This window comes from Natator depressus, chromosome 26 (assembly GCF_965152275.1).
Source record: "Natator depressus isolate rNatDep1 chromosome 26, rNatDep2.hap1, whole genome shotgun sequence".
Classification (NCBI taxonomy): Eukaryota; Metazoa; Chordata; order Testudines; family Cheloniidae; genus Natator; species Natator depressus.
The window spans coordinates 1,462,824-1,490,770 of NC_134259.1; the positions used below are offsets into that span (position 1 = coordinate 1,462,824).

Genomic DNA, 27,947 nt, shown 5'->3' on the forward strand with positions numbered 1-27,947 from the left:
CAGAAGATCTTTTTATACACACAAACCATGAAAAATGGGTGTTTACCACTACAAAAGGTTTTCTCTCCCCCAACCCCACTCTCCTGCTGGTAACAGCTTATCTAAAGTGATCACTCTCCTTACAATGTTAAATTGGTTAGTCTCTAAAGTGCCACAAGTACTCCTTTTCTTTTTGCGAATACAGACTAACACGGCTGCTACTCTGAAATCTCTCATTTGTGGCTTTTTATGCATCTAGTAATACGTTCTTAAACAGTTCCCAATCATTATTCACATTTTTGTGTTTAATTTTTTTCTCCCAGCTGATCTGACCCAATTGTTTTCAACTTCGTGAAACTGGCCCTTTTGAAAAGCACCAGCTGTATATGTTATTGGTTTGGACTTTATTCTTTTTCCACATAACACATGTAATCAAGTCACAGTCACTTGCACCTAAGCTACTTTTAGTTCTGTGATCAATTACTATTTATCAGTTAAGATGAGGTCTAATATAGAATTCTCCCATGCTGGATGTAATACTTTTTGAGTTAGGAAATTGACATCTCTAAAACTTTTAGAAATTCCAAGGACACTTTAAGGAGACCTCCAGCATACATCACTCAGATTGAAGTCACTTATAACTCTGCTTTTTTCCTACACATTATGGATGGGTGCTTACATATGTTAGCCATTGCATTTATCTGAAAAAGAGTGTAAAAAGTGATAATGGTAAAATACAAAAACACAAAGCACATTCTTTAAAGATTTCACACAGGTTTTTTTTACTACAAAACAAGCAACAAAAATTTTTCACTACAAGTAAAGTGAGAAGCATTGTATCATTAGAAGATTTTTCACGGGCCCAGAAGTCGTCTTTACACAAGTGCAATTCACAGCTGAGAATTATTGGTGCAAATATCACAATCAAATGCACAAGCAGCTCACAAAAGAATTAAACAAAAGTCCAAATTCTAATAATGTATTGTTTGTTTTCCAAACTTCCACTTCATTCAATCTTACCACATCTGTAACTCAAAACTTCACTCTACGCAACTACTTGGGGACTGCTAGGAAAGAGGGAAAAATCTGTAGAAAATATTATAGGCTCTTTACTAATTCTGTCTTCCTGTATTGTGTGTTACCCCAAAATATCTTCAACATCCCAAGCTATGCACCACCTGCTAGCCTGAAAAAATGACTGGAATGTCACATGGAAACTTATTGTTCACACTTTCCTTTGGAAAAAAACCAGTCATTTCATCCCACATTTGTTAATATCAACATGTCACATGATCAAGAGGTCTAGTCTCTAGTCTAGGTGTAAGTACCTCTAAGTAGAGGGACCCTCATCTAAGGGCACTTGAAATACATGGCAAATATTTACAAAAATGGCTGAAGCCGTTTTGGTGCCTTCATATAAAATACAAACAGAAGAAAAACGACGAACATTTTCTCACACCATTCTTTCCATTCAAGTTACCTTAACTCTGCACCCATTTGTCTACTAAATCTGGAGAAACTAATCTTTGTGGTCCACACTTCATTTCCCAGGTGGTCCTTGCAAGACCCCGGTGGTAAATAGCACGACTATGCATCTGTACAAAAGCAAGACTCCGCATAGGGGGCAAACACACATTTTAAAATATATTAGTTATTAAAAAGTGCTGCAAAGCTCCACGTTGATCAAGCTGTTTGGCCCCTACCATGTCATCCATTGCATTTTGTGGGAATTCACTGTATACAAGGGAAGGATACCAGAGCTGGGGTGAATAACATGAATGATGGTGGCACTATTTTAGCACAGTGACAGGAATTAGTTTCCAAGACACATTTTTGTCTGCCACTATCCTGTGGCCTTGGAACCAGTCTCAATGCCGTTTTGAAGTTATGGGTGGGGGAGAAGACAGAGAAAAGGAGATGTAGCAATAGTACTAAAGCCACTGGTAGCTTCTTCCTTGGATAATCAATCATACCTGTGCAATAAACTCAGACTTTGCCATTCCAGGCCCTTGGACCCCTTTCAATAATAATTCATTAGAAATACGTCGCATCTTTATGGCAGTTTACATCTTCAGAGCTTTGCACAACCTTAACTATGGTTCGCCCTGTAATTAATGTTCTCAGACACAGGGCTCCCTCACGGCAGTAAGTCTGAGTGATGCCACTCAAGGCTTTATAATTCACAATCACGTCAAATGGTTACATATAGTCAAAACCGGATGTTTTATTAGCTAAACAGGTGGTCAGCTGAAAAAAACAAAACAAAACCCACAACAATATAAAAGAGAAAATCTAGTGCAAATAAAGCCAAAGGGGGGAAAAGAAAACAAACAAACAATCTAAATGTAGACTCCTACAATTCAATAATATAACTTTTGCTGTACCATTTACATTGATTCCAATTCATATTCATTGTTTCAACATTTCCCACTGTCTCCCATAGAACTACTGTTTGAACTGATTGACATGAAGTGGGGGACTCCATTCAGTATTTTAAATAGGTTGACACGAAATAAAAAAGTATACATTTAGTTGTTTTGACTAGAACGGAAATATAAAAAAGTAAAAGAATTAGGCATGGATTCCTGAAATCTGTCACCCCAAGCATGTAACATAATTAAAACATGCTCTGGCCAACTGTGTCCACAAAGACAAAAGGTACAACTACATTCAGGCTGCATTACAGTCATGTTGACCTATCTGCATTCACCAGATATTACTTTAAAAATTCTAAAACTGGCCTCTCTCTCCAACAGCAGGGCATCCTCAACATGACTAGAATCTGAAAATATGGGGCTTAAGCAATGCATGTAAGCGCTACTTTAATTTCATTCTGTGGTGAGTCAGTATGTACGGATTTTCAAGCTATCCTCCCTTCTTATTAGGCAAGCCCTCATTTGTCTTTTAAATGTTCATTACAACTCTGAAGAATATAGTGGACGGAGCCAGTGATATGTGTCTGATGTCCATTGTTTTTCTGATTCCCCTCCCCTGCTCCGGTCATAAAAATTGTAGCCTATGATTCTAGTGGTCACTTTTGTTAGTATTACTGTTCCCATCACAGTAGCACACGTTATGCACACACCTGATTCTGAACCGTCAGGGCAAAGGGGGGATATGACTGATGTCTATACAATCATGACTGGTGCGGAGAAAGTAAATAAGGAAGTGTTATTTACTCCTCATGACACAAGGACTAGGGGTCACCAAATGAACTTAATAGGGAGTAGGTTTAAAACAAACAAAAGGAAGTACTTCTTCACACAGCTCACAATCAACCTGTGGAACTCCTTGCCAAAGGATGTTGTGAAGACCCAGACTATAACAGGGTTCAAAAAAGAACTAGATAAATTCATGGAGGATAGGTCCATCAATGGCTATTAGCCAGGATGGGCAGGGATGGTGTCCCTAGCCTCTATTTGCCAGAAGCTGGGAATGGGTGATAGGGGATGGATCACTTGAAGATTACCTGTTCTGTTCATTCCCTCTGGGGTACCTGGCATTGGCCACTGTCAGAAGACAGGACACTGGGCTAGATGGACCTTGGGTCTGACCCAGTATGGCCATTCTTATTATAAGAGTCAGGGAAATAGGTCTGCAGACTGTGGCAAAGGTTCCAAGTTAATCTTTGAGCCCTCACTTCCAATCCTGGCTCTCAGTATAACATTGATCAGAGCCTAAACACCACAGCGATGGGTGCCCTATGGAAACCTGAGATGACAGATACTGTTGTTCTACACAAGGGTTTTCAGTCTTATTTAATAGCTGTGCTCAAGTATGGTTTAAATGTGGTTTTAGCCAGGGCTGAAATGGATTTTGGCTGGCCAGTGTGGGTTACAAAAAAACTCTTTGGTACAGGTAGAAATGGAAGCAAGGACATATTATTTCAGTTTAGTTAGAACATGATTTGGCTTCATCCATACTCATGGGCCAAATCATGATAAAGCTCCATTTGGCCCCAAACGGAGTTTGGACCAAGCTTCCATATAGTTCTCAAAACAGCTAAATCCTGTGCAGGCCAGGACAAAACAAGGGATTTTCTCCAGTGGAGTAATATTAAGCAGAGTTTGTAGGGTGCATGGCATTGCTTCATGCAGCCAATGACAACCGTCAGACAATAAAAAGAAGTAGAAATCTTTGCTGTCTCAAGACCACTCCAAGAGATCCCAAACCTACAGCTGCTGCGGTATGATTGGAACATTTAAGACAGAGGTTTCAACTTCAATTTATTAGAGATGGCAAGAGCATGCACACGTCTGCTTTAGGGCACGAAATTCCATTTGGAGTCTTCGGCAGGGTTTACACTAGCCCTTTTTCCCCTTAAAGATCTCTCACTCTTGCTAACAGGAAGCAGCTAGCATAGGCAGAGTTCTAGGTCCCCACCAGCTTTTAACCATCTCATCTAACCCTCCTCAGAGCAAGTCTACAGTCCATGGCAACAGTCCATGGCTAGCACGGCTTCACTGGGGGCCATTATCTACAGCAGCTGCCTTCTGTTCACAACGGTCAGTTTCTTGGAGCGTAGGTAGCACTGATGCTACAAATAGCTGGAACATGCAACCCATTCAGCAATGTCTTAATAATAAAGCAAGGGATGCTTTTAATTACTTACGATGGTTTGAACTTGCTTTAGCCTTGGATATGGGTTTCTAGCTAGATGTGCTGCTTTTTAGATAAGCAGCACCTCATCCTTTGTGCTTACTCAGACAAAATTCCCAAGGAAATCACTGGTGGGTTTGTCTGAGTAAGGGTGGGAGGAGAGGCGGTTCGGTGCGGAAGCAGCTGGACACACAAGTGGAAAGAATGGAAACTCCCCCCTACGCAGAGGCTGGCAAAAGGCCTGTGAACCACTGAAGCCCTGGAAATAGCGATGTAAGAGGTGCACCTGCCTTGTACAGGCTTTACAAAGTCTTCAAAAAAATCACAGAACAACCTGAGCCACTATTAAACCCCCCCACAGGAAATAAAGAGACAGGAAAGAGAGTTGTGTGATGTCTATCTGAGAGTGATTACTTACCCACTTCTTAGGTGAAAAAGATCAAACACTCTCTCTGCTGTAAATTGCTTTATACCCTTTGTGCATGAGCTTGTTTTGTTATGGGTTAATGCCACATTTGCATTGCTTAAAAAGAATTCTGCTTATTTCTGTGTAAAGGTCAAGAGTGCATGCTGGTTGGATGGCCAAATCATCCAAATTTCATTGTAAATATTCTGCTTTCACTACATATTAATTAATACTTCAAGATTCAGGCATTTTAATTAAATCTTTGTGCCCAAGTGTATGCAATACAAGATTGGATACATACCTGAGAATATTCTTGCCACAGATATTCAGTTACACCTAGTCTGCAAAGAAGTGGTGCTATCCTTGACTCACATTTAAAAAAATACATATATATATATATATATATACCAAGAAACATGTTTGTTATTATCAACGCATGAAGCGTTACATAGGTCTGAACAAGGAGCTTTCTCCAGAGTCTGACATCATGTAAAGGCCACGGACAGAAAGGAGTTACTACAAAGAAAATAGATTTGTTAATACGTTGTTAGTTGGCCACTGTGAAGAGCTGGTCTCCTAGAAAACTGTTTTCAAGTTGCAGTGTTCTTTCTTTTTATAAACACAGCAGATTTCCTAGTGTGACTCACTAATTCCTTTTTGGCCTGTATGGGGGAGACTTTCAAAGGCACAAATGGGAAAGAGTTAAGCATCCATCTCCTACTGAAAGTCCATGAGAACTGGGCACCTAACTGCCCTCTGTGCCCTTGACAATATCTTGTCCTATATTTCCTGCATGATTCCCAAGAATTCAGAACCACGGTATTTGCTAAAGGTAGTGCTGTTTTGTCAGGTTAGGCACCGGGGGCTGATGCTTCCCAATTTACACCCTGTGCGGTCATCATTTATGCCTGCACAAAGTGAGCACAAAATGGGTTTAAGATCACCAAGTCACAGGGATGTCCTCCTAATAAAACAAAGAGCTGCCTTTGCTACTGACAGTTCTCGCTGCCTTCCGCCAGCAGCTGCTTCACCACTCTGGCAGCATGGTTGTACACAAAGAAACCTAACGGGCTGTTAAAGGTGGGCTTTCGGCGACGGGTGAGGAGAGGGGAACTGTCAGAAATATGTGACCTCCACTTCCTTTTCTGGGAAAGCAACACTATCAAGGGAAATGGTTCTACCTAAAGCTCGTATCACTGGAGAGAGTTGGCAAAAACAGGACAAATTCATCCCGGGCAATTAAATGGAGTTTCACCAGAGATTAATCTTGCCCAATGCGCTTAGCACACGTATCCACACTTGTACTGAGGAGACCAGCTCTTTCAGTCCAAAATCTGATCTGTTTCAGCAGACCGAGTACGTCACATTGCAATGGTTATTATTACACAAGTGGAGTGCTAGGCTGGCTCGGGCTAGCTGATACTGCGACATGTGTCTGGGGTAGAATCAAGGTACCTTTGCATTAAATTGCTATCAACAGAGTTCATCATTTAAAAAAAACCTGAAGGCGAAAAGAGCCTGGGTTTGGTTACACATCAGAGGTCCGGATGTTCTCGTCGTCCAGGTTAAACACAAATGGCTTCTCTTTAATGTGCTGGGGTTCAGATCTGTGCCGTACACGCCTCTGCTGCATGGCTCCAGCGTCACTCTCTGTGAAGGAGGGCACAAACACCGAGTCTCTCATATACCCGGGCATCTCCTCGATCACGGGCTGCTTCCCTCCTGGCTGCGGCACTGGTGTCCAAGGCTGCCAGGACGGGGTGGAAGGGGTTTTGCAGAGTGCTTTCCTCTCCTCCCCTGGGTGTCTCATTCGGGGCAAGGAGGGGATCAAGGAGCTTGAAAGATTGGAGCCCCCAGGCCTGCTCATAGAAGAAATGGATCTCACGAAGGACATTTCCTGCAAAAAGACAGGCAGAGCAGAGGGGGAAAGGTGGGGGTTAGTTCCTGTAGAAATTGCTCTAAGCATCCTGGAGGACGATTCTAGAGATCAGGACTTTAGCACTGTATATGCTTCAGGCTTCAAGGCAAGGACAAGAGAATTAAGTGAACTATGCAAATCTGAATTCAATTAGCTTTTGCTGTTGCTGAATCTTTTGCCCAGGCTTCAGGGAGCATTGCTGATATCATAGCCAAGCTCGACTGAATGATTTCTCCTAACTTGTTGTTTTTTAAACTTTTTTTGGATGAGTGGTAGACAAATCCAGAGACAGCATGGTCTCATCCTGGAAACTGACTAATTCACTGAACATTTGCATGAGCCGCTAAATAAATCATATCAGCTTAAAAATAATGGATCTTTAATTGATGCTAAATGTGAAAAGGAAAGGATATGACCTACCCTTGGGCGGCTTTTCAGGGCCTGCATCGCCCCTGTGATTGCTTTGATCCAGCTGTGCATATCCTCAGGGCTGTCTGCCTGCAAAACATACCAGCCAAAAATGAGATTTCTGTCTGCATTTTACAAGCCACTTAGAGCAGAAACAGTTCAACCACGCTATCCAGGGGGTCTGGCCAGTGCATCTCTGATGTTAACAAGTACCACAGATAGAGCATGTGACCAGCTTTCCTTAGGTCATAGATCTTATGACCTTCTAGTTCAGCCCAGATCTATTTTATAACTAAAAACCCTGCTCAATTTCTGTGAAATTGCTTCACGTGTCATCAGGATTTCACCCACTTGGAAAGTCCAGAATGGCTGAAATGTACCAAAAACAGCTTGACTTTTGTTTACATTTATGAGACAATCTTCAGGGGTGAATAAATCATGCTTAGCCTGACTTCTAAGGTATCCAAACCCAAAAGCTCAGGAAATCAGCACATACTGGGCCCTCAGGAGGCACTCAACACGCTGCAGGATCAGACCCATTATTAGCAGCTCGCTCCTGTAATTCTCCTGCAGGGTGATTTTTTGTCTGATGAGACAACACCATATGGCCAACCTCCTCAAAAACCAAAACAGGGCTACCCCACCCCCACCCCCACAAAAAACACAAAATGTAAGTTACAAACCAACTCCACCAGGGGGCAAGAGCTATACAAAGAATGCGGGGAGCAGAGACGTTTCAGTGAGCCTGGCCTCCTCACTAGCGCCCTCCTGCCCCACGCTAACCGAGGGAAACAGTCTTTAAAAACATGAGAACCCCCCCTGCCCCCAGCCATCCTGCACCGCCCCTGAAGGAGGGACATGAAGAGGAGACCAAACAGGCCTTTTCTATCTCCGATTATTGTGGTCCCACTGCAGTCCCGATTTGGGCCAGAGGACAAGTGGCACAGTGCTGTATTTGGCTGTCTTGCAGGAGACCGGCAGTCAGGTCCCACGCTCCCAAGTCAGCAGGGGTTTGGGGCTTTGCAGATGTAGTTTATTCAGTCCCTGCGTGGCAGGAGGCACCTTACGTTGCTTTCAGGGAGCAGCTGGAGACCACACTGGAGCCAAGACGCACCCACATATAAACTAAGGCTGAGCCTGTCAGCTGAAGCAGAAGCTGATAAAGCCCAGTGATTTTCCAGGCCAAACTGAATTCTGTGCTGCTGAACCTCCCCCATGGCTCTGCACAGGCAGAGGACCTTCCGGGGGGCCCCCGAGACCAGGCACTCTCCTGATTACAGTGGTTCCCTCTCTGCCAGGTAAACTCCTTTCTCCCACATACACAAACAATTCCCAGGCGCCCACAGAACAAAATCCTGCACAGCAGCCACAGGAAAGAGCTTTGCATGCTCAGGCCTTCTGGGTTCCCTGGATGCTCGCCCGGCTGTGAACAAGATGGGATCTGGAAGGGCATTTTGGATACTGACGTGTGCACAGAAGCCCGAGGTGGAGAAGGAGGGTGATGTGAACTGGAGAGGCTGAGCAATAGCCTTTGCTGGGCCCTGCCGAGCTCCTGCTTCACCAAGCCTCGTATTTGGACTCTGGGATAAAAGGATGGTTTGTGAGCCTGCACTTTATGCTTCAGAAACAGAGAGGCTACAGCTGCCAGTCCTCTGGCATTTGGCTTTACAAGCTGAAGCAACAACCAGTCTGCAGAGCAAAATCAGGCAGCTTGTTACATGAGTCCGTGACCTTGTCTATGGGAGGAAACTGCCTGTCACAGCTATTGCAGAACAAGCTATTCTGCAATAGCTCCCAACTGGAGACTATTCTGGAGCAACAGTGATTTTTATTCCAGAGTAATCAGCCTACTTCCAAAACACTTACTTCCAAAGCAGAGTAATAATTCTGGAATAAAAGTGACATTTATTCCAGAATACAGTGTCCACACAGGGAGCTATTGCAGAATAGTTTATTTTGCAATAGGTATGCAAGTCAATTTCCCAATGTAGACAAGGCCAGAGAGAGGCTTTGATGCTCTGTTCACCATGGCAGCCTGCTCTCCACACGTAAGCATTTCCTGTGGAAGGGTTCACGCAGGGAGAAAACAGAGGATAAAGATGTGCCCTTCTCCAACAAGCGCTAGGGATGATTCCCCTCTTGGTAATCCCCACCACCCAGTACTGCAGAGGGATGCTGGCCAGTGAAAACAAGCCGTGGGTGGTGCTTTCCTGCAAGGAGTTGGCTGCCTGTTTGCTTCTCACATGTAGCTAACCACATTCATACATCAAGAAGGCAACACCAAGGGGTCTCCAGGGAGCCCACAGGATATTTTCTTTTAAAGATGTCACTTGCTTGGTGCAGCAAACACACATACTTATCCACTGCCCTAATCCGCGACATCACCAGCCCACACTCTGCCCCAGCCTTGGACTGTAGGGAGCATGAACCAATTGTCCCTGCGGTCAGAGGGGAATGGAGTCTCTCCAGCCCTTGGGCTCTCTGCCAAGGTGTCCCACGCGGGGCTGGGTGGAGGTGGTGATTTCTGTGATAGAGTTGCCTGTCTGACCAGAAATGGGGCTGAGACACATCCTGACTCGCCTCACCCAGAGGTCCCCGCACAGAGATTTCAGGGTGATGGACATTTATCCCTGGGCTGGACGAGGCAAGGAGAAGCTGGTGGGCACCTCTAGGGGGAGACAGAAGCTCCACAGGACACCCAGCTCTGAACAGAGCAAAGACCACGGGGCGTCTATTCACAGGGCCCTGAGCAGCGTCTCACATGAGTCGTTCCAGGCAGCGAGATTCCTTGGGGCATGGAAAGCTTCCCTCAGTCGCTTCTTCTCCCACTGCCCCGAGACCTCTGGGGACTCAGCTCTCCTCTCAGTGCCCCTCCTTCACCCAGCCAGAGGGGGCACTAGATAGCAACATGGGGCACTTCCTCTCCCCACAGGCTGAGAGCAGCCACTGACCCCTTACCAGCCCAGCAGCAAAGTGCTGAGCAGACACTGGGCTCCCGAACTGGCCAGGCATAGCGTGGGATTTCCTGTCCTCTTGCAGGGGTGAGTGATCTGGATTTCGTCCAAGAGGCAGCTGCAGCTGGCTCAGACCCGCCTGGCTTACACAGGCATTTGCAGTGCTCGGCCAGATACTGCTCAGTTTGAATTATTTTGTTTTGGGTACTAGCTCAGCAAATAAACTAAATACACGCAAAGCCTCAGAGCCCTGAGTCGGGGACAGGAGGCAAGCTGGGGCACAAGCTCTCAGAGGTGCACAGATGGGGGCCATGGAGCATGTGTCCCCAAGGGCTGCTGCATCTCTTGAACTGTTGTAGTGAAAAAAGACAGCTGGCTGTAACTGCTTTGGTGGGTGTGCAGTACACACTGCTTTGCATGGTCTCTGCTGAAAAAAAAACAACACCCGTCTGAAGGCGTGTGTGTGTGTGTGTGTGTGTGTGTGTGTGTGTGTGTGTGTGTGTGTGTGTGTGTGTGTGTGTGTGTGTGTGTGTGTGAGAGAGAGAGAGAGAGAGAGAAAGAATCAGTCTAAGGGTTTGGGGGAGTGAAGTATTGTCTTTAAACTGATGTTCATTTTGCAATTTCTCTGGCAGATTGAGTCAGTGTGTAAATACTACCCAGTGTAGACACACTCCAGCTCCCTACCTGTCAGCCCTTTCTTTCCTGTCATCCCCTGGAGACTCAGAACATATGTCTATAACTCTGTACGTACAGGACCAGACTCTTCCTGGCCGTTTACTTCATGTGATCATTAACGCCGTTGCAAAGCAGATGTAAAATACTCCCAAATCGGGATTGTAGCGTTCTGCACTGGTGTAAATGACTGCTCAAAACACAACGTAATGGAGAATCGGGCTGACAGACTCCCAAGCGTTCGTTTTGGCTGGCGTGGAAAGAAAGAGTTAAGAGGGGCTAGAAGTAGAGGATAACCAGCTGCTCTTAGCGAATGTTTGCACAGTGCCCTGGAGAGGGAAAGGGTGAAATCTGAGCATTATCATTGTGTTAGGATCAGTATTTGCCCTAAAAAGCAGCCTGCACTGCTGCAAGCCAGCCCACCGTTCACTTTCCATCCTCCATGTGGCACTAGGAGCTGGGAATGATCAACAGCCCTGGCCTGACTGACAGCAAACTTCAGGACAAGGAAGCTGCAGTCATGACTTTCTCCACTTGGATTCTCATCTAAGTGCTGGTACTTTCGTGTCTACATGTTTCTTCCTGCCCACACAAATAGCTGCAATTATAAATATACAGAACTGGAGAACTGAAACCACCAGGCAGTTTTCTTCCCCGCCCCCTTCTCTGCCCCCCTCAACTGGAGCTTCGAAGCTGAGCTGAGTTGTACACAAATTCACCTACTTGTGTTTTCTGCTTGAAAGCCCATCAGGGAGCATCCTGTTTAGATGAATGTGACTCACACCAACTGTCAAGAGCTAAATTTACTGCCTAATAAAGTAAACTCAAAGCAAAACAACGGTCCCCATTAGGAGCTCATGTGCAGTACAGATTATCTAACCATTTCAAAGTCCTCTTAAACTAGGAATGATTTTACCTGGATGTAGAATGTCCTGGAGCTTGTTATGATTTCAAAGAGATTGTCCCGCATGAGAAGGTCACTTGAAAAAAAAAAGAAAGAGAGAGGTTACCCTGAATTCAACATATGCAGGATAGACTATTTCTTCTTTATGCTCATATCTAGAGAACATTAACAACAAAATATTCAATGCAGACCTTGGATGTCTTCAGTATTGATCTTAAGAAACACAGACCTCAATTCTATATAACTTATCATACACCTTGTTTACACGCGCACACTGCAGTCTGCAAGCCAAATGATTCTCAGCCCCACTTTATACAAAAGTTCCATTTATAAATAGTTGATAAAGGATAATAAATGATTAATAGAGGTTTTAAATAAATGGCTAATCAATTGTTAAAGTCTAGCAGGTCAAGGGACTGCTTATAACCATAGATTATAACCATCTACAACACCTTCTACTGATGTGCTTATAACACATACTATTCCTGTCTATTTGATTTATTAACTGTTTATTTGGATCCTAAGTGTGACCTAATTCTCTGTCAGTCACATGGTTTTTAGAATCCTATAATATCAGGGTTGGAAGGGACCTCAGGAAGTCATCTAGTCCAAACCCCTGCTCAAAGCAGGGCCAGACTCGGAGAGACTGCCGAGACTCATCAAGCTCTCGGATTGGTACCCCTTCCTGCTTCTCCACGTGGGCACCAATGATACTGCCAAGAATGACCTTCAGTGGATCACTGCAGACTACATGGCTCTGGGAAGAAGGATAAAGGAGTTTGAGGCGCAAGTGGTCTTCTCGTCCATCCTCCCTGTAGAAGGAAAAGGCCTGGGTAGAGACCATCGAATCGTGGAAGTCAACGAATGGCTACGCAGGTGGTGTCGGAGAGAAGGCTTTGGATTCTTTGACCGTGGGATGGTGTTCCAAGAAGGAGGAGTGCTAGGCAGAGACAGACTCCACCTAACGAAGAGCATCTTCGGAAGCAGGCTGGCTAACCTAGTGAGGAGGGCTTTAAAGTAGGTTCACTGGGGGAAGGAGACCAAAGCCCTGAGGTAAGTGGGGAAGTGGGATACCGGGAGGAAGCACGAGCAGGAGAACGCGAAAGGGGAGGGCACCTGCCTCATTCTAAGAAAGCAGGACAAACAGCAAGTTATCTCAAGTGCCTATACACAAATGCAAGAAGCCTGGGAAACAAACAGGGAGAACTGGAAGCCCTGGCACAGTCAAGGAATTATGATGTGATTGGAATAACGGAGACTTGGTGGGATAACTCGCATGACTGGAGTACTGTCATGGATGGATATAAACTGTTCAGGAAGGACAGGCAGGGCAGAAAAGGTGGGGGAGTTGCACTGTATGTAAGAGAGCAGTATGACTGCTCAGAGCTCAGGTATGAAACTGCAGAAAAACCTGAGAGTCTCTGGATTACGTTTAGAAGTGTGAGCAACAAGGGTGATGTCGTGGTGGGAGTCTGCTATAGACCACCAGACCAGGGGGATGAGGGGGACGAGGCTTTCTTCCGGCAACTCGCAGAAGTTACTAGATCGCAGGCCCTGGTTCTCATGGGAGACTTCAATCACCCTGATATCTGCTGGGAGAGCAATACAGCGGTGCACAGACAATCCAGGAAGTTTTTGGAAAGTGTAGGGGACAATTTCCTGGTGCAAGTGCTGTAGGAACTAACTAGGGGCAGAGCTCTTCTTGACCTGCTGCTCACAAACCGGGAAGAATTAGTAGGGGAAGCAAAAAAGTGGATGGGAACCTGGGAGGCAGTAACCATGAGATGGTCGAGTTCAGGATCCTGACACAGGGAAGAAAGGAGAGCAGCAGAATACGAACCCTGGACTTCAGAAAAGCAGACTTTGACTCCCTCAGGGAACTGATGGGCAGGATCCCCTGGGAGAATAACAAGAGGGGGAAAGGAGTCCAGGAGAGCTGGCTGTATTTTCAAGAATCCTTATTGAGGTTACAGGGACAAACCATCCCGATGTGTAGAAAGAATAGTAAATATGGCAGGCGACCAGCTTGGCTTAACAGTGAAATCCTTGCTGATCTTGAACACAAAAAAGAAGCTTACGAGAAGTGGAAGATTGGACAAATGACCAGGGAAGAGTATAAAAATATTGCTCGGGCATGCAGGAGTGAAATCAGGAAGGCCAAATCACACCTGGAGTTGCAGCTAGCGAGGGATGTTAAGAGTAACAAGAAGGGTTTCTTCAGGTATGTTAGCAACAAGAAGAAAGTCAAGGAAAGTGTGGGCCCCTTATTGAATGAGGGAGGCAACCTAGTGACAGAGGATGTGGAAAAAGCTAATGTACTCAATGCTTTTTTTGCCTCGGTCTTCATGAACAAGGTCAGCTCCTAGACTACTGCTCTGGGCAGCACAGCATGGGGAGGAGGTGACCAGCCCTCTGTGGAGAAAGAAGTGGTTCGGGACTATTTAGAAAAGCTGGACGAGCACAAGTCCATGGGGCCAGATGCGCTGCATCCGAGAGTGCCAAAGGAGCTGGCGGATGTAATTGCAGAGCCATTGGCCATTATCTCTGAAAACTCATGGCGATCGGGGGAGATCCCGGACGACTGGAAAAAGGCTAACGTAGTGCCCATCTTTAAAAAAGGGAAGGAGGAGGATCCTGGGAACTACAGGCCAGTCAGCCTCACCTCAGTCCCTGGAAAAATCATGGAGCAGGTCCTCCAGGAATCCATTCTGAAGCACTTAGAGGAGAGGCAAGTGATCAGGAACAGTCAGCATGGATTCACCAAGGGCAAGTCATGCCTGACTAATCTAATTGCCTTCTATGATGAGATAACTGGCTCTGTGGATGAGGGGAAAGCAGTGGATATGTTGTTCCTTGACTTTAGCAAAGCTTTTGACACAGTCTCCCACAGTATTCTTGCCAGCGAGTTAAAGAAGTATGGGCTGGATGAATGGACTATAAGGTGGATAGAAAGCTGGCTAGATAGTCGGGCTCAACGGGTAGTGATCAATGGCTCCATGTCTAGTTGGCAGCCGGTATCAAGTGGAGTGCCCCAAAGGTCGGTCCTGGGGCTGGTTTTGTTCAATATCTTCATAACTGATCTGGAGGATGGTATGGATTGCACCCTCAGCAAGTTTGCAGATGACACTAAACTGGAGGAGAGGCAGATACACTGGAGGGTAGGGATAGGATACAGAGGACCCTAGACAAATTAGAGGATTGGGCCAAAAGAAATCTGATGAGGTTCAACAAGGACAAGTGCAGAGTCCTCCACTTACGACGGAAGAATCCCATGCACCGCTACAGACTAGGGACCGAATGGCTCGGCTGCAGTTCTGCAGAAAAGGACCTAGGGGTTACAGTGGATGAGAAGCTGGATATGAGTCAACAGTGTGCCCTTGTTGCCAAGAAGGCCAATGGCATTTTGGGATGTATACGTAGGGGCATTGCCAGCAGATCGAGGGACGTGATCGTTCTCCTCTATTCCACATTGGTGAGGCCTCATCTGGAGTACTGTGTCCAGTTTTGGTCCCCACACTACAAGAAGGATGTGGAAAAACTGGAAAGAGTCCAGCGGAGGGCAACAAAAATTATTAGGGGACTGGAACACATGACTTATGAGGAGAGGCTGAGGGAACTGGGATTGTTTAGTCTGCGGAAGAGAAGAATGAGGGGGGATTTGATAGCTGCTTTCAACTACCTGAAAGGGGGTTCCAAAGAGGATGGATCTACACTGTTCTCAGTGGTAGCTGATGACAGAACGAGGAGTAATGGTCTCAAGTTGCAGTGGGGGAGGTTTAGGTTGGATATTAGGAAAAACTTTTTCACTAGGAGGGTGGTGAAACACTGGAATACGTTACCTAGGGAAGTGGTGGAATCTCCTTCCTTAGAAGTTTTTAAGGTCAGGCTTGACAAAGCCCTGGCTGGGACGATTTAGTGGGGTATTGGTCCTGCTTTGAGCAGGGGGTTGGACTAGATGACCTCCTGAGGTCCCTTCCAACCCTGATATTCTATGATTCCTTGATTCAATCCCCAATTTTTGCCCCAGATCCCTAAATGGCCCCCTCAAGGATTGAACTCACAATCCTGGGTTTAGCAGGCCAATGCTCAAACCACTGAGCTATCCCTCCCCTTGCATAGGGTAAGAGGAGTTTGTTTCATTAAAGCTCTAGCTCATGTTTTCATTTGCACACCTTTAAATCATCCTGGACATGTTCAGCATCTCCACTGCTAATTTGAGTAATAAACCAGCATTCATAAAGGCCTGGTCTTATTCATGGCTCTTCTAAGGCTCAGTGCAAGCACAAATATCACGAGCAGTAAATTACACTGAAGATGTTGTACAGCCTGCCTTTGAAATCACGGTCAATCAATTCTTCCTATCTGATCATGTGGGTCCATTCAAAACCAGTGCATCAAAAACCAGTAAACCAGGAACATGACTCAAAAGCAGTGCCCATCACAGGACCCTGGGGGGCAGGGATGCACAAGGGAGGGAGAAGAGAATGAAGAAAACCCAACCATGTTTGATAGGTCTGGGTGGAGAGGACACTCACCCGCTGAGTACTTGGTCTGCATGTAACCCTAGCTGCCTGCGTCCCTGCCAGCAGCATAGAGGTCTTCACGTCCTGAGTACTTTCTTCAGTTCATTAAGGACACAGATACTGTTATTCAGCGTCCAGTGCACTGTGCTTCCCTCTCACAATTTTAACTGTGGCAACATCTATATTGGTGAAGATCTAGGATTGTGCCAGCATAAGGTGGGGCAAAAATTAGCCCATGGCTAATGCAAGTAAAACCCAAGCTTGGAGTTCACGCACAAACAGTAACTGCATGTCTGCAGAGCCCCTGTTCATTGCCACAACAGACCATGATCCTCCGTTTAGGAGAGTTGCTGTCCTCAGGTATAAATCGAATTCAGTGCTCCAAGGGCAGAGGGGGAGAGGATGAATTCTGGCCAACCGCTGACTCCCCCTGGATGTATATGGGAAGCTGCAGCCCCACTCTAGATCCCCAGAGGGGCACCCCACCTCTCTTCCCTGAACATAACAGCGGTTTATTCCACCGTTGCAGCTTGGGTGGGTGGGTGGCTGCTCCGCTCGGGAGAGGGTCTCTCTGCACTCTGCTTAACAAGGGTTAACTCAGAGCAGCTCCACCCTCTGTCTGTGCAGGGCGTAAATTCACTCCTCCTGAAAAAGGGAGTCCCAGCATCCAGGTAAATAGATGGGATTCCTCAGATGAAAGGTGCTAATTGAAATGGGATGTCTAGATACAGCGTAACTTGGCTGGGCCAGCAATCCAGGCCAGCACAGGGAGCTGGGTCCCAACTCCAGATGGATAACAGGAAAACAAAATAAAGGGAAAATTAGAGGTGCTACATACTGGAAAGATGCCCTCTATGAAAGGCCTGGGTCCCAGCCACAAACCAACCCTGAAAAACTGCCTGAGATCAGCAGCAGACCTGTGACACAGGGGAGGCTGTGAAACGTGACAAGTGGGGAAATCCAGTGAGACACAGCGTAACTCAAACAAGGAAGGACGAATCTGAGCGGTACCAGAGAACACAAGATCTGAGGAGAAGCAGGTCGTGACAGCCCTGGCTGGGAACTCAGCTGTGGCAACTTGAACTACAATCTGCCCTTTGCATCCCTTATGTGCCCCTCTTCGTCACATCCCTTTTTCAGGTGGGGAACAGAGCCAAGTAGAGGTGGGGTGATTTCCTGACACTCACACAGACAGTCAGTGGCAGGGCTGGGATTAGGACCTACCAGTCCTTACTCATACCCTAGTACGGTCCTCCCAAAGGAGCCCTACGGGCCACTGTGGATTGGTCAGACTCTCTTGTTGTTCCTTAACTTTCCGTTAGTCTCCCCTTCTTTCCTTGCCTACTTGCTCCACTCAGAGGGTCCCCATGTCACCCTCCCCATCCTCCTGACACTGGGTCTCTTCCTAGCTTCAGAGAGCAGACAGACATGCTTGGGCAGTGCCAACCATCTCATGGGCAGAGGCAGATGCGACCGCAGGATGCCTGGCCATTAGGAAGCGTTTTCCATTATTTCTGACTGTTAAAATGCTCTTAGAATGCCAGGGGCTCTCCAGGAGCAAGAGAAGAAATGGGTCCCGAGAGCAGCACAGCAGCAAGAAACAAGGCTGCAAAACCAGGTGCAACAGCCCAGGATAACACAGGACGCCTTTTCCAGGGCTGGGGCTGCCACTATGATCTGTTCCAGCCCTGGCTGAAGAGAGAGAGGGGCCTGTGATCCAACCTCTCACACCCCTTGAGCACTCCGTGGTCAGAGTAATTTATGTCTCCGAAGTGCCTTGTGTTCAGAAAGATCCCAACAAGCTTTAGCCAGGATAGTATATAAACCGGCATTGCTTCATCTACTCAGTCATACGGTCCTCATCACTGCAGTATCTGGGCACACCCCCCCATAGCCACCTTATGCAGCAGGGCACTGCTAGCACCTCCACGGACAGATGGGAAGCTGAGGCACAGAGGAATTCCATGACTTGCCCCAAATCACTCAGAAAGTCTGTGGCAGAGCCAGAAAATGGACCCTGGTGTCCCCAGTGCCCCTGCAAGGCTCTAGCCACTAGCCCATCCACTGCTGGGTTGAAACACAGCACTGTGGGCATGTCTACACAGCCTGCAGCAGCCAGTCTCAGAGCTGGGTCGACAGACTCCAGCTTGCACTCCAAACAGCCGTGTAGACATCACGACTCAGGCCGGAGCTCGGGCTCTGGAGGCCCCCTCCTCCCTCGCCAGCTCAACTTCAGAGCCTGAGCTCCAGCCTGAGCCGTGATGTCTACACAGCTACCGCCAGTGCTGTGGCTGTTGGCACACCTGGGCTAGCACCTCTGAGGATAAAGTCCTTTCATGACCACTCCACTTCACTTCTAAAGAGACTGAATCCAACAGAAGTGCAGGAAAAGACATTACCCAGATTTGACTAGACATTCGTGGGTCTTGAGGACATCCTTGAGAAGGATCGAACGCAAGGGCTCCTTGTCCTGGGGAGACACAACAGAACAGAGTCAGTGGGTCTGCATCAACCTCGCGGGCTGCTCTGGTGGCACTGGGAGCCCACTCTAGTGCCCAGGAATTTTGTGAGACCTAAGAGCAACCTTCAGCAAAGCCTCCATGGACAGAGTCCTGGCCCTTGGCCCCCGGCTGGAATAAGGAGAGAGGTCACTAGGCGGGAGCATCCCCAAATGGCGGCTCCATGCAGCATCTCTCACCCCCCCAAGCCCTAACCCAGGCGCAGCACCCAGTGAACAGCAACTGAGAAGGGGAAAGCAGAGGAGCACGGCAAGGTTTTGCGTTTGTTTCTTTTAATCTGTTGGATCGCATTCAATTCGCCCCCTTTCCATTCTTAGCTCAGCACCCTCCTCTCCTGTCTGTCTCCAGTCTTTGAGAGTCCAATGGGCACCTCACAGGTATGAGGGGGCGTACATGAAGTGGAGCGTGCAGCCTGGGTCACTAAATCCAGACCTCTGCTGTCGCAAGCAACCCCCGTCATATAATCCCATCCGTAAATTTATCAAGCTGCATTTTAGAACTAGACTGATTACTTGCCCTCAGTGCTATTGGGAGGCTGTTCCAGAACCTCATTCCTCTGAGTGATGGTTAGAAGGCTTCTTCTAGTTTGTCCTCTAAATGCATCTATGGCCAGTTACAGTTGTGATGGTGCATGCCAGCATGTGTGCGTAGGTGTGCGTGTCGGGGGGTATGCTGGGAGGGGAGCGTGCACGCGTCCGCGTGGGGTTTCTTGCTTGCAGAAACAGGACTCAGAACTCCATGGTGGTTCAGGCAGAGGAACAGCCCCCGCGACAGCCAGCTTTGAGCCGCGTTTGTGTCAAAGGCACAGCTCCCCTGCCTGTCCCTAAGACCAGCCACTGCACCTGCTCCCTGCACTCCTGCAGCATGTGGGATCTGTTCTCAGCTTTAGCCCCAATTGTGGGGTTTTCTCCCACAATATTTTCTGTGCTCAAAATGTTGATTGATTTTAACAAAAGCCAAAAATGCAGCCTTGCAAATGCCTAGCCCAATACACCCATGAGCGGAGGGACAAGTGGACAAGGTCACCCAGAGAACTGTGAGCAAGAGGGGGCTGCTTACCTGCTCGCACTTGAAATAACTGATGGTAAAGTCGTCAAGAGCAAAGTACCGGCGTTTCCAGCTCTTCCTCTGAAAAACAGAGAGAACAGTCCCTAATGCTTCCAGGGTTGAGTTCCAGCCTCCCCAGCTCCTCGGAAAAAACAAATGGGTCCTGAGAACCTAGGGGTCGCATCTTCCAAAGAATGAGCATTGGTGAAAGCTGTAAGCCTGCTCCACCAGGAAACAGGAAGCTCAGAGTTAGCAGCTCATAACTGAGGGTACTAAATCACCTATCACTGCTCGGACACCAAGACCTGTGCTGCATCAACACGGCCCCACTCCCTCCTCCTATGCAGAGGAACTGTTCACGCCAATGTGACACCATGGACCCCAGAAGTGAAAAGCTCCCCTTTTGGGCACAGTGGTGTGGGGGAAGCAAGAGGAGGCTCAGAAGCAATAAAATCAAGCCCCCTTCAAGCCCCCCCCACTGCTCTGCTCCATGAAGGACTCAGTGCGACTCTGCAGCACGCACTCACCACATTCCCCTGCTTCACACAGTAGCCGCTCTTGAGGACGGGTGGCCCTGTGGACGGCTTGGAGGCAGAGGTGGGTATGTAGCTCTGGGAGCGTCTCAGAAGAGGGTGAGTGGCCAAGTCGCCTCCGTCTGCTCCTTCCCCTCCATTCTGAAACAAAAAGAAAACAATACTTGGAAACCTGCAAACAGCCTGGGGACGGGAGAGTGGACGGCGCATGCATGCTTGAGCCTGGCAGAACAGCCGAAGGAATTTAGCAGCCCACCCTCTAATCTACGCCTGCCCCCTGCCACAAACAAGTGACATTTTATTAGCCCAGCTGAACACTACACCTGCCCCATGCAAACACGAGAGCAACGTTTGCAAGTGCCCTGATTTTCAGAAGTGAAAAAAAAAAAAATGCACAAGCTCTGCAAACCTTGGCTTCGGGGGTTGGGATCCTGGTTGGCACGCCCCAGCTTGGGAAGTCCGACACAGAGCAACACCAAGGAGCTGGCCTTAGTCCCACAGAAGATGCGGAGTCAAACACTAGCAGGATGCACTCATATGACGCGCACTTTACATGGACGAAGAACGGGCTAATTGACAGATCTCAAAACGCAGTTGTTGTCAATTAATCAGCTTCAAATGGGGGGGTTTCTAGTGGGGCTCTGCAGGGGCCAGTGCTAGGCCCAAAGCTATTTCACCTTTTTACTAGTGATCTGGAAGTAAAAATAAAGTCACTGCTAATAAAATCTGTGGATGACGCAAAGATTGAACATAAGAAAGGCCACACTGGGTCAGACGAAAGGTCCATCTAGCCCAGCATCCTGTCTTCCGACAGTGGCGAGTGCCAGGTGCCCCAGAGGGAAGGAACAGAACAGGGAATCATCAAGTGATCCATCCCGTCGCCCATTCCCAGCTTCTGGCTGTCAGAGGCTCGGGACACCCAGAGCAGTAGGTTGTATCCCTGACCATCTTGGCTAATAGCCTTTGATGGACCTATCCTCCATGAACTTGAATCCAGTTCTTTTTTGAATCCCACTATAATTTTGGCAACATCCCCTGGCAATGAGTTCCACAGGTTAACTGTGTGTTTTGTGGAAAAAATACTGCCTTTTGTTTGTTTTAAAGCTGATGTCTATTAATTTAATTGGGTGACCCCTTATTCTTGTGTTATGTGGAGAGGTAAATAACACTTCCTTATTCACTTTCTCCACCTCATTCATGATTTTATAAACCTCCATCATATCCCCCCTTAATCAACTCTTTTCTAAACCGGATGAAATTCTATGGCCTGTGTTATACTGGAGAGTCAGCCTAGATGATCTAATGATCCCTCCTGGCCTTAAACTCTGAATCCGCACAATGCAGCCGGCACCACACACAAGTGCACGGGGATGTGAAGTGGTTTATTTGCACCCAGCAATGTCACTCAGAGCAGGGGCTGCCCAGGGACGGCTGCTGCAGTCTGCATGTTGCAAGATCATTGGCGCAATATGGGACACCCATCCTGCTGCACCAAACCAAATCTCTCTCATGCAGAGCTCAGTCTCGGCAGGCCAGTGTCTCTGTCAGGCCTCATCTCATCTCTGGGTGCACTGCAGGCATCTGACGCAAACTTGCAGCACCCTGGGCCTCTCCCAGCCCCCAGAAAGTAACACTGGGGATTCAGAGGACTGGAATTTGCTGTCCTGCACTGGATGTCGTTCCTTTCCTAAAGGGCCCCCCTCAGCCCCTGGCACACGGGGACAGCAGGCCCATTCCAACCCCAGCTCCTTAGCTGGGCCAGCCACCAGCCCAGCACCGGGTGAGCTGGGATCACAGAGCTGCACATACAGACGCTCATCCTGCAGCTGTCCCTGCCATTTGCCAGCAGGTGCCCTGCTCACCAGCCCAGCAGGAATCTCGCTGCCAGACAGCTCACAGGAGCAGACACAAAGGGGCCCAGAGCAGAGAAAGCACATCCTGTTGCAGCTGCCAGGCTGGGACTCTGGCATGGTCACGGGCCCCACTCAGAAGAGGCTGATGGATGGGGCACGTCAGCCCAGCCCACGTGGGCTCTTGCTGGCCCTCAGAGCAGCGTCAGGACACTCAGTCAAACCGGCCGTAGCGTTCCTGTGCTCTGTGGTTTGCCTGCAGCGCATCCCACACCACAGCAACACCAGGGCAATCGCGCAGCTGGCGGGAAGGGAGCCCAGCTCCAGCAGCCTCCAGCCGCCCCCTTCGCCCTGCTTGTCCGGGGCTGGGAGGAGCCCGGATAGGTACTTCCTGGGAGACTCAAAGGGTGGAAAAACGTGCTAGAAGTCAGCAGACAGACACGTTTTCCACTGCCTGCTGCCGTGCCATTGCTACTCTGCCTCATTATATAACCCCGAAGAAACAGGCACTCAGCCCAGCCCCTCCTGCCTCCTTCGTAAGGCAGAACTGAGGAGGAAGGGGGGGGGGGGATAAAATGTAACCACTGTGCACATCTCTCTCTCTCTCCCCCCCATCCCCCTCCTTTCAGCACAAGTTTGAGGTTAGTGAATTGTTAGAGCAGCGGCCCCTGGCTCTTACCAGTTGGCTTGCAGGGCTCGCTCGGGTTGTCCTTATATGGCATTCACGCTGGTGAAGAGGACTGGTGCGGTTAACCAGACAACATGCCCCGATGTCTCACCCTCCGCTGTGCACTTTCGCCCACCCCTCCACGACAAGACTTTGATTTTTCCAGGACCAAACTAAAATCAATCAAAATAAAGCAACTTGTGCCCAAGCCAGCCCTTCACTCCCTTCCGTGCACCCCTGAGCCAGGCAGGGTGCTCTGCAGCCCACCTGGCTGGTAGGAGGGAGAGACGCTTTCGCAGCAGGAGAGCAGCAGCCCCACGCCTCCATCACTTGGATTCATACAGGCCCTTTGCCATGCATTGCAGCACTTGGTGTTTGGAGAAGGGCGGAGCAGAGTTGAGGGATTAGTCTCCCAGAGGGAAGGATGGAAGGTGCATCGTTAGGGACATTAAACTAGGGAAGACATTTCCCCAGAGGTTAGGCTGTAAGGAGCAATCCTTCACTGACTCCCAGAGAAATGGGCCAGACAGGAGCAAGGCCTTTCCATCCCTCCTATCAATGAGGCCAGGACTCTCCTTTCCTCCTGGCTGGAGTCACAAAGCTGCACCTGAGGCAAGGCAGAGAGGCCATGAAGGAAGGGGAGGAAAGGCCATTTCACCAAGGGCAGCATCAGAAATGCAGAAAACAACTCAGCAGCTGGCATCCTTCCCTCAACCCCCTCTGCAGAGCGAAAGCGACTCTAAAGCAAACAGAGGCTGTGGATGGAGATTTAGGCTTTTGCTGGAGAACAAACTAACCCAAAAGCAAACCCCCAGCCCCCTCACATGGGAGAGCAGACCAGCATTCACTTGCCACATAAATCACATGGCAGGGTGCCGACTTAACTGCTGCTGATTTGTTTTTAATAGACAGTAAGCTTGACTCCCAAGTGACAAGAGGCCAGAATACACAGCACCATTGTGTGCCCAGCTGCTGCTGCCCTGCTCACGCAGGCTACAGGCTCCCTCTGCACTCCACAAAGCAGCTTAGTGTCAGTGCCAGGCGGAGGGGAACCACGGGCTCACAACCACCGGGCCGCAACGAGGAGCCAGGGGAAACACTGAGCCAGAAAAAAGGCTCGGTTCTTTCCCCCCGGGTATCAGGGCTTCACCATGATGCCCCCAGCTGGGGCCCGCCAGAGCCTTACAGGGAAACCTGTAGACACAGACAAGAGCTTCCCAGAACAGGAATGAAAAATGAGACTTGGGCAAGGAAGCGAAGCAGAGTCAGAAACCCAGGCAGGGCGTCAAAGCTGCTGCAGCTGGGCCTGGATGTTGGATCATATTAAAGAAGTTCTGTATTAAAATCACAAATGAGTTTGATTCCCCATAGTTTAAATTCCAGGGTATTACTAATTAAGAGGTCTCTTGGGTTTTGGTACTGTTTCTCTCCCTCTATGTGTGAAACTTGCAAGCTGCTAATTGTGTTAGTACATTCTAAGACAGAGTCTGTTCTCAAAGCAATTCACAAAGACTCAAAGCAATACTCTAACAACAGAAACAGCACCCAGAGACTCCCCGCCCTTTTGTTGTATTAACAATTGTGATTAAAATAGAGATAGAGGATGTATGTGGACGGATGCTTGGTGTGGATAACAACTGAATGATCAGGGAGGTGCCAGCCTAAGAATCCAGTGTCCATCGGCTGAAGAAGGCGTCAAGTGGAAATAACCAGAGGACCCCCGGAGGGCAGACTGGAATCCACCCAACAGCCTCAAGAATGGGAGAACCAAAGAACAAGATAACTTCTTGGAGCCGTCAGGAATGTGCTATCTGCTGATTGATTCAGCAACAGCATGATGAAGCAATTCCCATAGACTGGCATAGGAAGAAATTCCTATAAAAATAGACTCTTAAAAAGTGAGAACTTTGGGGTCTGATTCTGCAAACCAACTTCCAGGAGCATCAGATGAGCATCTGACAAGGCCCTGCTCCCTCCTCATGTCCAGGCCACCTGGCCAGTGGCTTGGCATGAGCAACTCTAAGGCTGGTAACTATGATGACAACCTTGCAGAACCTCTGTGTGTGTGTGTGTGTGTGTTTGTATGAATGAATGAGTGAATAAAGATGAGATTGAATGGAATGTTACAGCTATAACTAACTGCTTACTATAATAACAACCTTGCAGAACCTGTGTGTGTGTGTGTGTGTGTGTTTGTATGAATGAATGAGTGAATAAAGATGAGATTGAATGGAATGTTACAGCTATAACTAACTGCTTACTATGATAACAACCTTGCAGAACCTGTGTGTGTGTGTGTGTGTGTTTGTATGAATGAATGAGTGAATAAAGATGAGATTGAATGGAATGTTACAGCTGTAACTAACTGCTTACTATGATTCTTTCTGTATTCACAATAAATGTGGTATTTTGCCTTTTTCCCTTTAATAAGATCCTGCTGGTTTTTAATTTATTGGTATAACATTTTGGTGGAGAATTGCGAAAGGGGGAATATTGGTAAAAAACCTCAGTTATTGTAAATATTGGTGTGCACACCGCCAGCTCTAGTGAGCTAGGCATTTCTATTAGGTTAACCAGACCTGCTGGCCTCCGAGAAGGTAGCAGGGGACCTGCTGGCCTCCGAGAAGGTAGCAGGAAAAACAGATTAAACCAGACCTGCTGGCCTCCGAGAAGGTAGCAGGGGACCTGCTGGCCTCCGAGAAGGTAGCAGGAAAAACAGATTAAACCAGACCTGCTGGCCTCCGAGAAGGTAGCAGGGGACCTGCTGGCCTCCGAGAAGGTAGCAGGGAAGAACAGATTAAACTAGACCTGCTGGCCTCCGAGAAGGTAGCAGGGAAAACAGATTAAACCAGACCTGCTGGCCTCCGAGAAGGTAGCAGGGGACCTGCTGGCCTCCGAGAAGGTAGCAGGGGAGAACAGGTTAACCGGACCGGCTGGCCTCCGAGAAGGTAGCAGGGAGAAATAGGTTAACCAGACCTGCTGGCCTCCGGGAAGGTAGCAGGGGACCTGCTGGCCTCCGGGAAGGTAGCAGGGGAAAAACGCATAGATTAAGCTATGATTTCAGAATCTAGGCTGTGTCACTTGCTAAGTAATACCAGCAGTGACAAAGAGATTGAAATATCCATGTTAAGATGTTTAAAAGAAAACAGGGTAAGCCAGTACCAGAGGGAGGAATGGAGTCAGAAGGAACTCCAACCTCACCTTTTGTTAAAGAAATTACACCTTTTAAACAAAACCTTCAAAAATTTGGGCACAGTCCTTGGACTAAACAAGCCCTAGCTGATCTCTGCACTATTTCGGACCTAGAGGATAGATTGGCTCAGTATATCCTCATATACAAACCTTCTAGTGCTGCCAAAAGAGATGCAGCAGCAATTTGGTTGTTGTGGGAGGCATGTAAGGATTCTTCCCTCCGCTTGTCTTCATGTAAAGAGGAAAAGGCACAAACGGAAAAGGGAGCAGACAATTGGAAGGTGCTGGCTACAAATACCCAAAGCCAGCTGAAAATAGTGAAAGAGGCACTCCAGGAATACAAAAAGAGTGAAAAAGTTAACTCTGCAGAGGCTGGAGGGAGGCAGGTAAAGGGGGAGAAGGTCCTATGTATGGCACCCCCAGGCATAATTACAAAGAGAAAGAGTAAAAAAAAAAGTTAACTCTGCAGAGGCTGGAGGGAATTAAGCAGCTAAACTTTGTGAAAATGTTAAAAAGGAAAAAAAAAAAAGTGTTAGAGAAAGAGCATTCTTGGTTTCTTTGCAGCCATTCTGAGGGAAAAATGGGCCCTTTTCCAAAGGAATGTCTGTAAATTAGCCAGGCAAAAGAAACTGATTAAAATCATTTGACTGGACAATTTAGTCAAATTTGCTAAAAGAACATAAGGGGGTTCTATTGGAACTTAACTGCCTCAAATGTATAAAGGGAATGTAAGATGTAAAAAAACAGAGCAACGTGGAAGGGATGTTAAAGAAAAGAAAATGTGTATGTATCTATCTGTGTGTGTGTAAATATGTAAAGTTCTAAGGACCAGTTGGTTTTGTTTTTGTTTTAAATAATGCCACTAAAAATCCATTTGACTCTTTAATTCAAAGTTGCAAAACTGACAGACCTTTTTGCTAGACACAGGTAATTAGTGCTGTTTGGCTTTGGGATTTGGCATTTAACCCTTAAAAGGTAACTCCATGCTTTACAAAATTTAAAATGTTTTTAAGATGTGGCTGCAGCAGGGCAGTCAAAATCTGGAGAATAGAAAAAAAATTGGATTATTTTTGTTTGGTTGGTTGGTTTTTGTTTGTTTGTTTGATTTTGTAACAAAATAGCAGATGAGAGCTGTAGTAAAAAAAATAAATAAATACGAAATTTAAAAAAGACAGTGGCCCTCTGAAGCAACAGCAGGGGTGAGGTGCACAAAACAAAAAGAAGCAATGTTAGAAACACTGAGTCTTAAAATGGCTCTGAGTAATCAGACTGTCACTTTGATAAAGGTACATGAAAACTCTGTAAGCAAAAAAAAGAAATAGTTACACCTTATGTAAAAATTGATATGGATAATGTTATAGAAGTTAAACTATGGAAGGAATGTGCATTTGCCCCAGAACATGCGCAGGGTATATTGTAGAAGGGGCAAAAGAAATGCAAACGTACCATGCTACTTAATTAAAATGCTATTAGGGCTCCAAAGGGAGCCACAATAGGTTGGGTTTTCTTTTTCAGATTGCTGTGTGTTTTGGAAGCAGAAGTTAAAAGTAATCAAAACTCTGGTGAAAGTTGATTGTGTCCCTTTTAAGATAGTCTCTGAGCTGCTGATGGCTTTAAATCCAAAAGCAGGAAGCTTCTGTGAAAATGCAAATTACCTAAATGATAAAGGAAGGAAAGAACTAGCAGCACAAAGGAGCTGCAGATAAAGGACATACCTGGTCAGCAAACAAATTGTCTAAATAAAAGGCATGGGATTACAAGATAATTTTAATAAAT

At 47.2% G+C, this 27,947-nt stretch overlaps 1 protein-coding gene across 1 annotated transcript in view; it reads right to left on the reverse strand.

Moving 5' to 3' along the window:
- Positions 1-769: 769 nt before the first annotated feature.
- The window catches only part of PLEKHA2 (pleckstrin homology domain containing A2), a 52,409-nt gene continuing 25,231 nt past the window's right edge, over positions 770-27,947 (reverse strand). Inside the window, exons 6-11 of the mRNA XM_074940278.1 lie at positions 20,457-20,603; positions 19,942-20,010; positions 18,763-18,833; positions 11,853-11,916; positions 7,323-7,400; positions 770-6,881 (exon numbers count right to left, since the gene is read on the reverse strand). Of these exons, the coding sequence (XP_074796379.1) occupies positions 6,513-6,881; positions 7,323-7,400; positions 11,853-11,916; positions 18,763-18,833; positions 19,942-20,010; positions 20,457-20,603 (798 nt within the window). The 3' untranslated portion in view covers positions 770-6,512. The remainder of the gene's footprint in view (positions 6,882-7,322; positions 7,401-11,852; positions 11,917-18,762; positions 18,834-19,941; positions 20,011-20,456; positions 20,604-27,947) is intronic.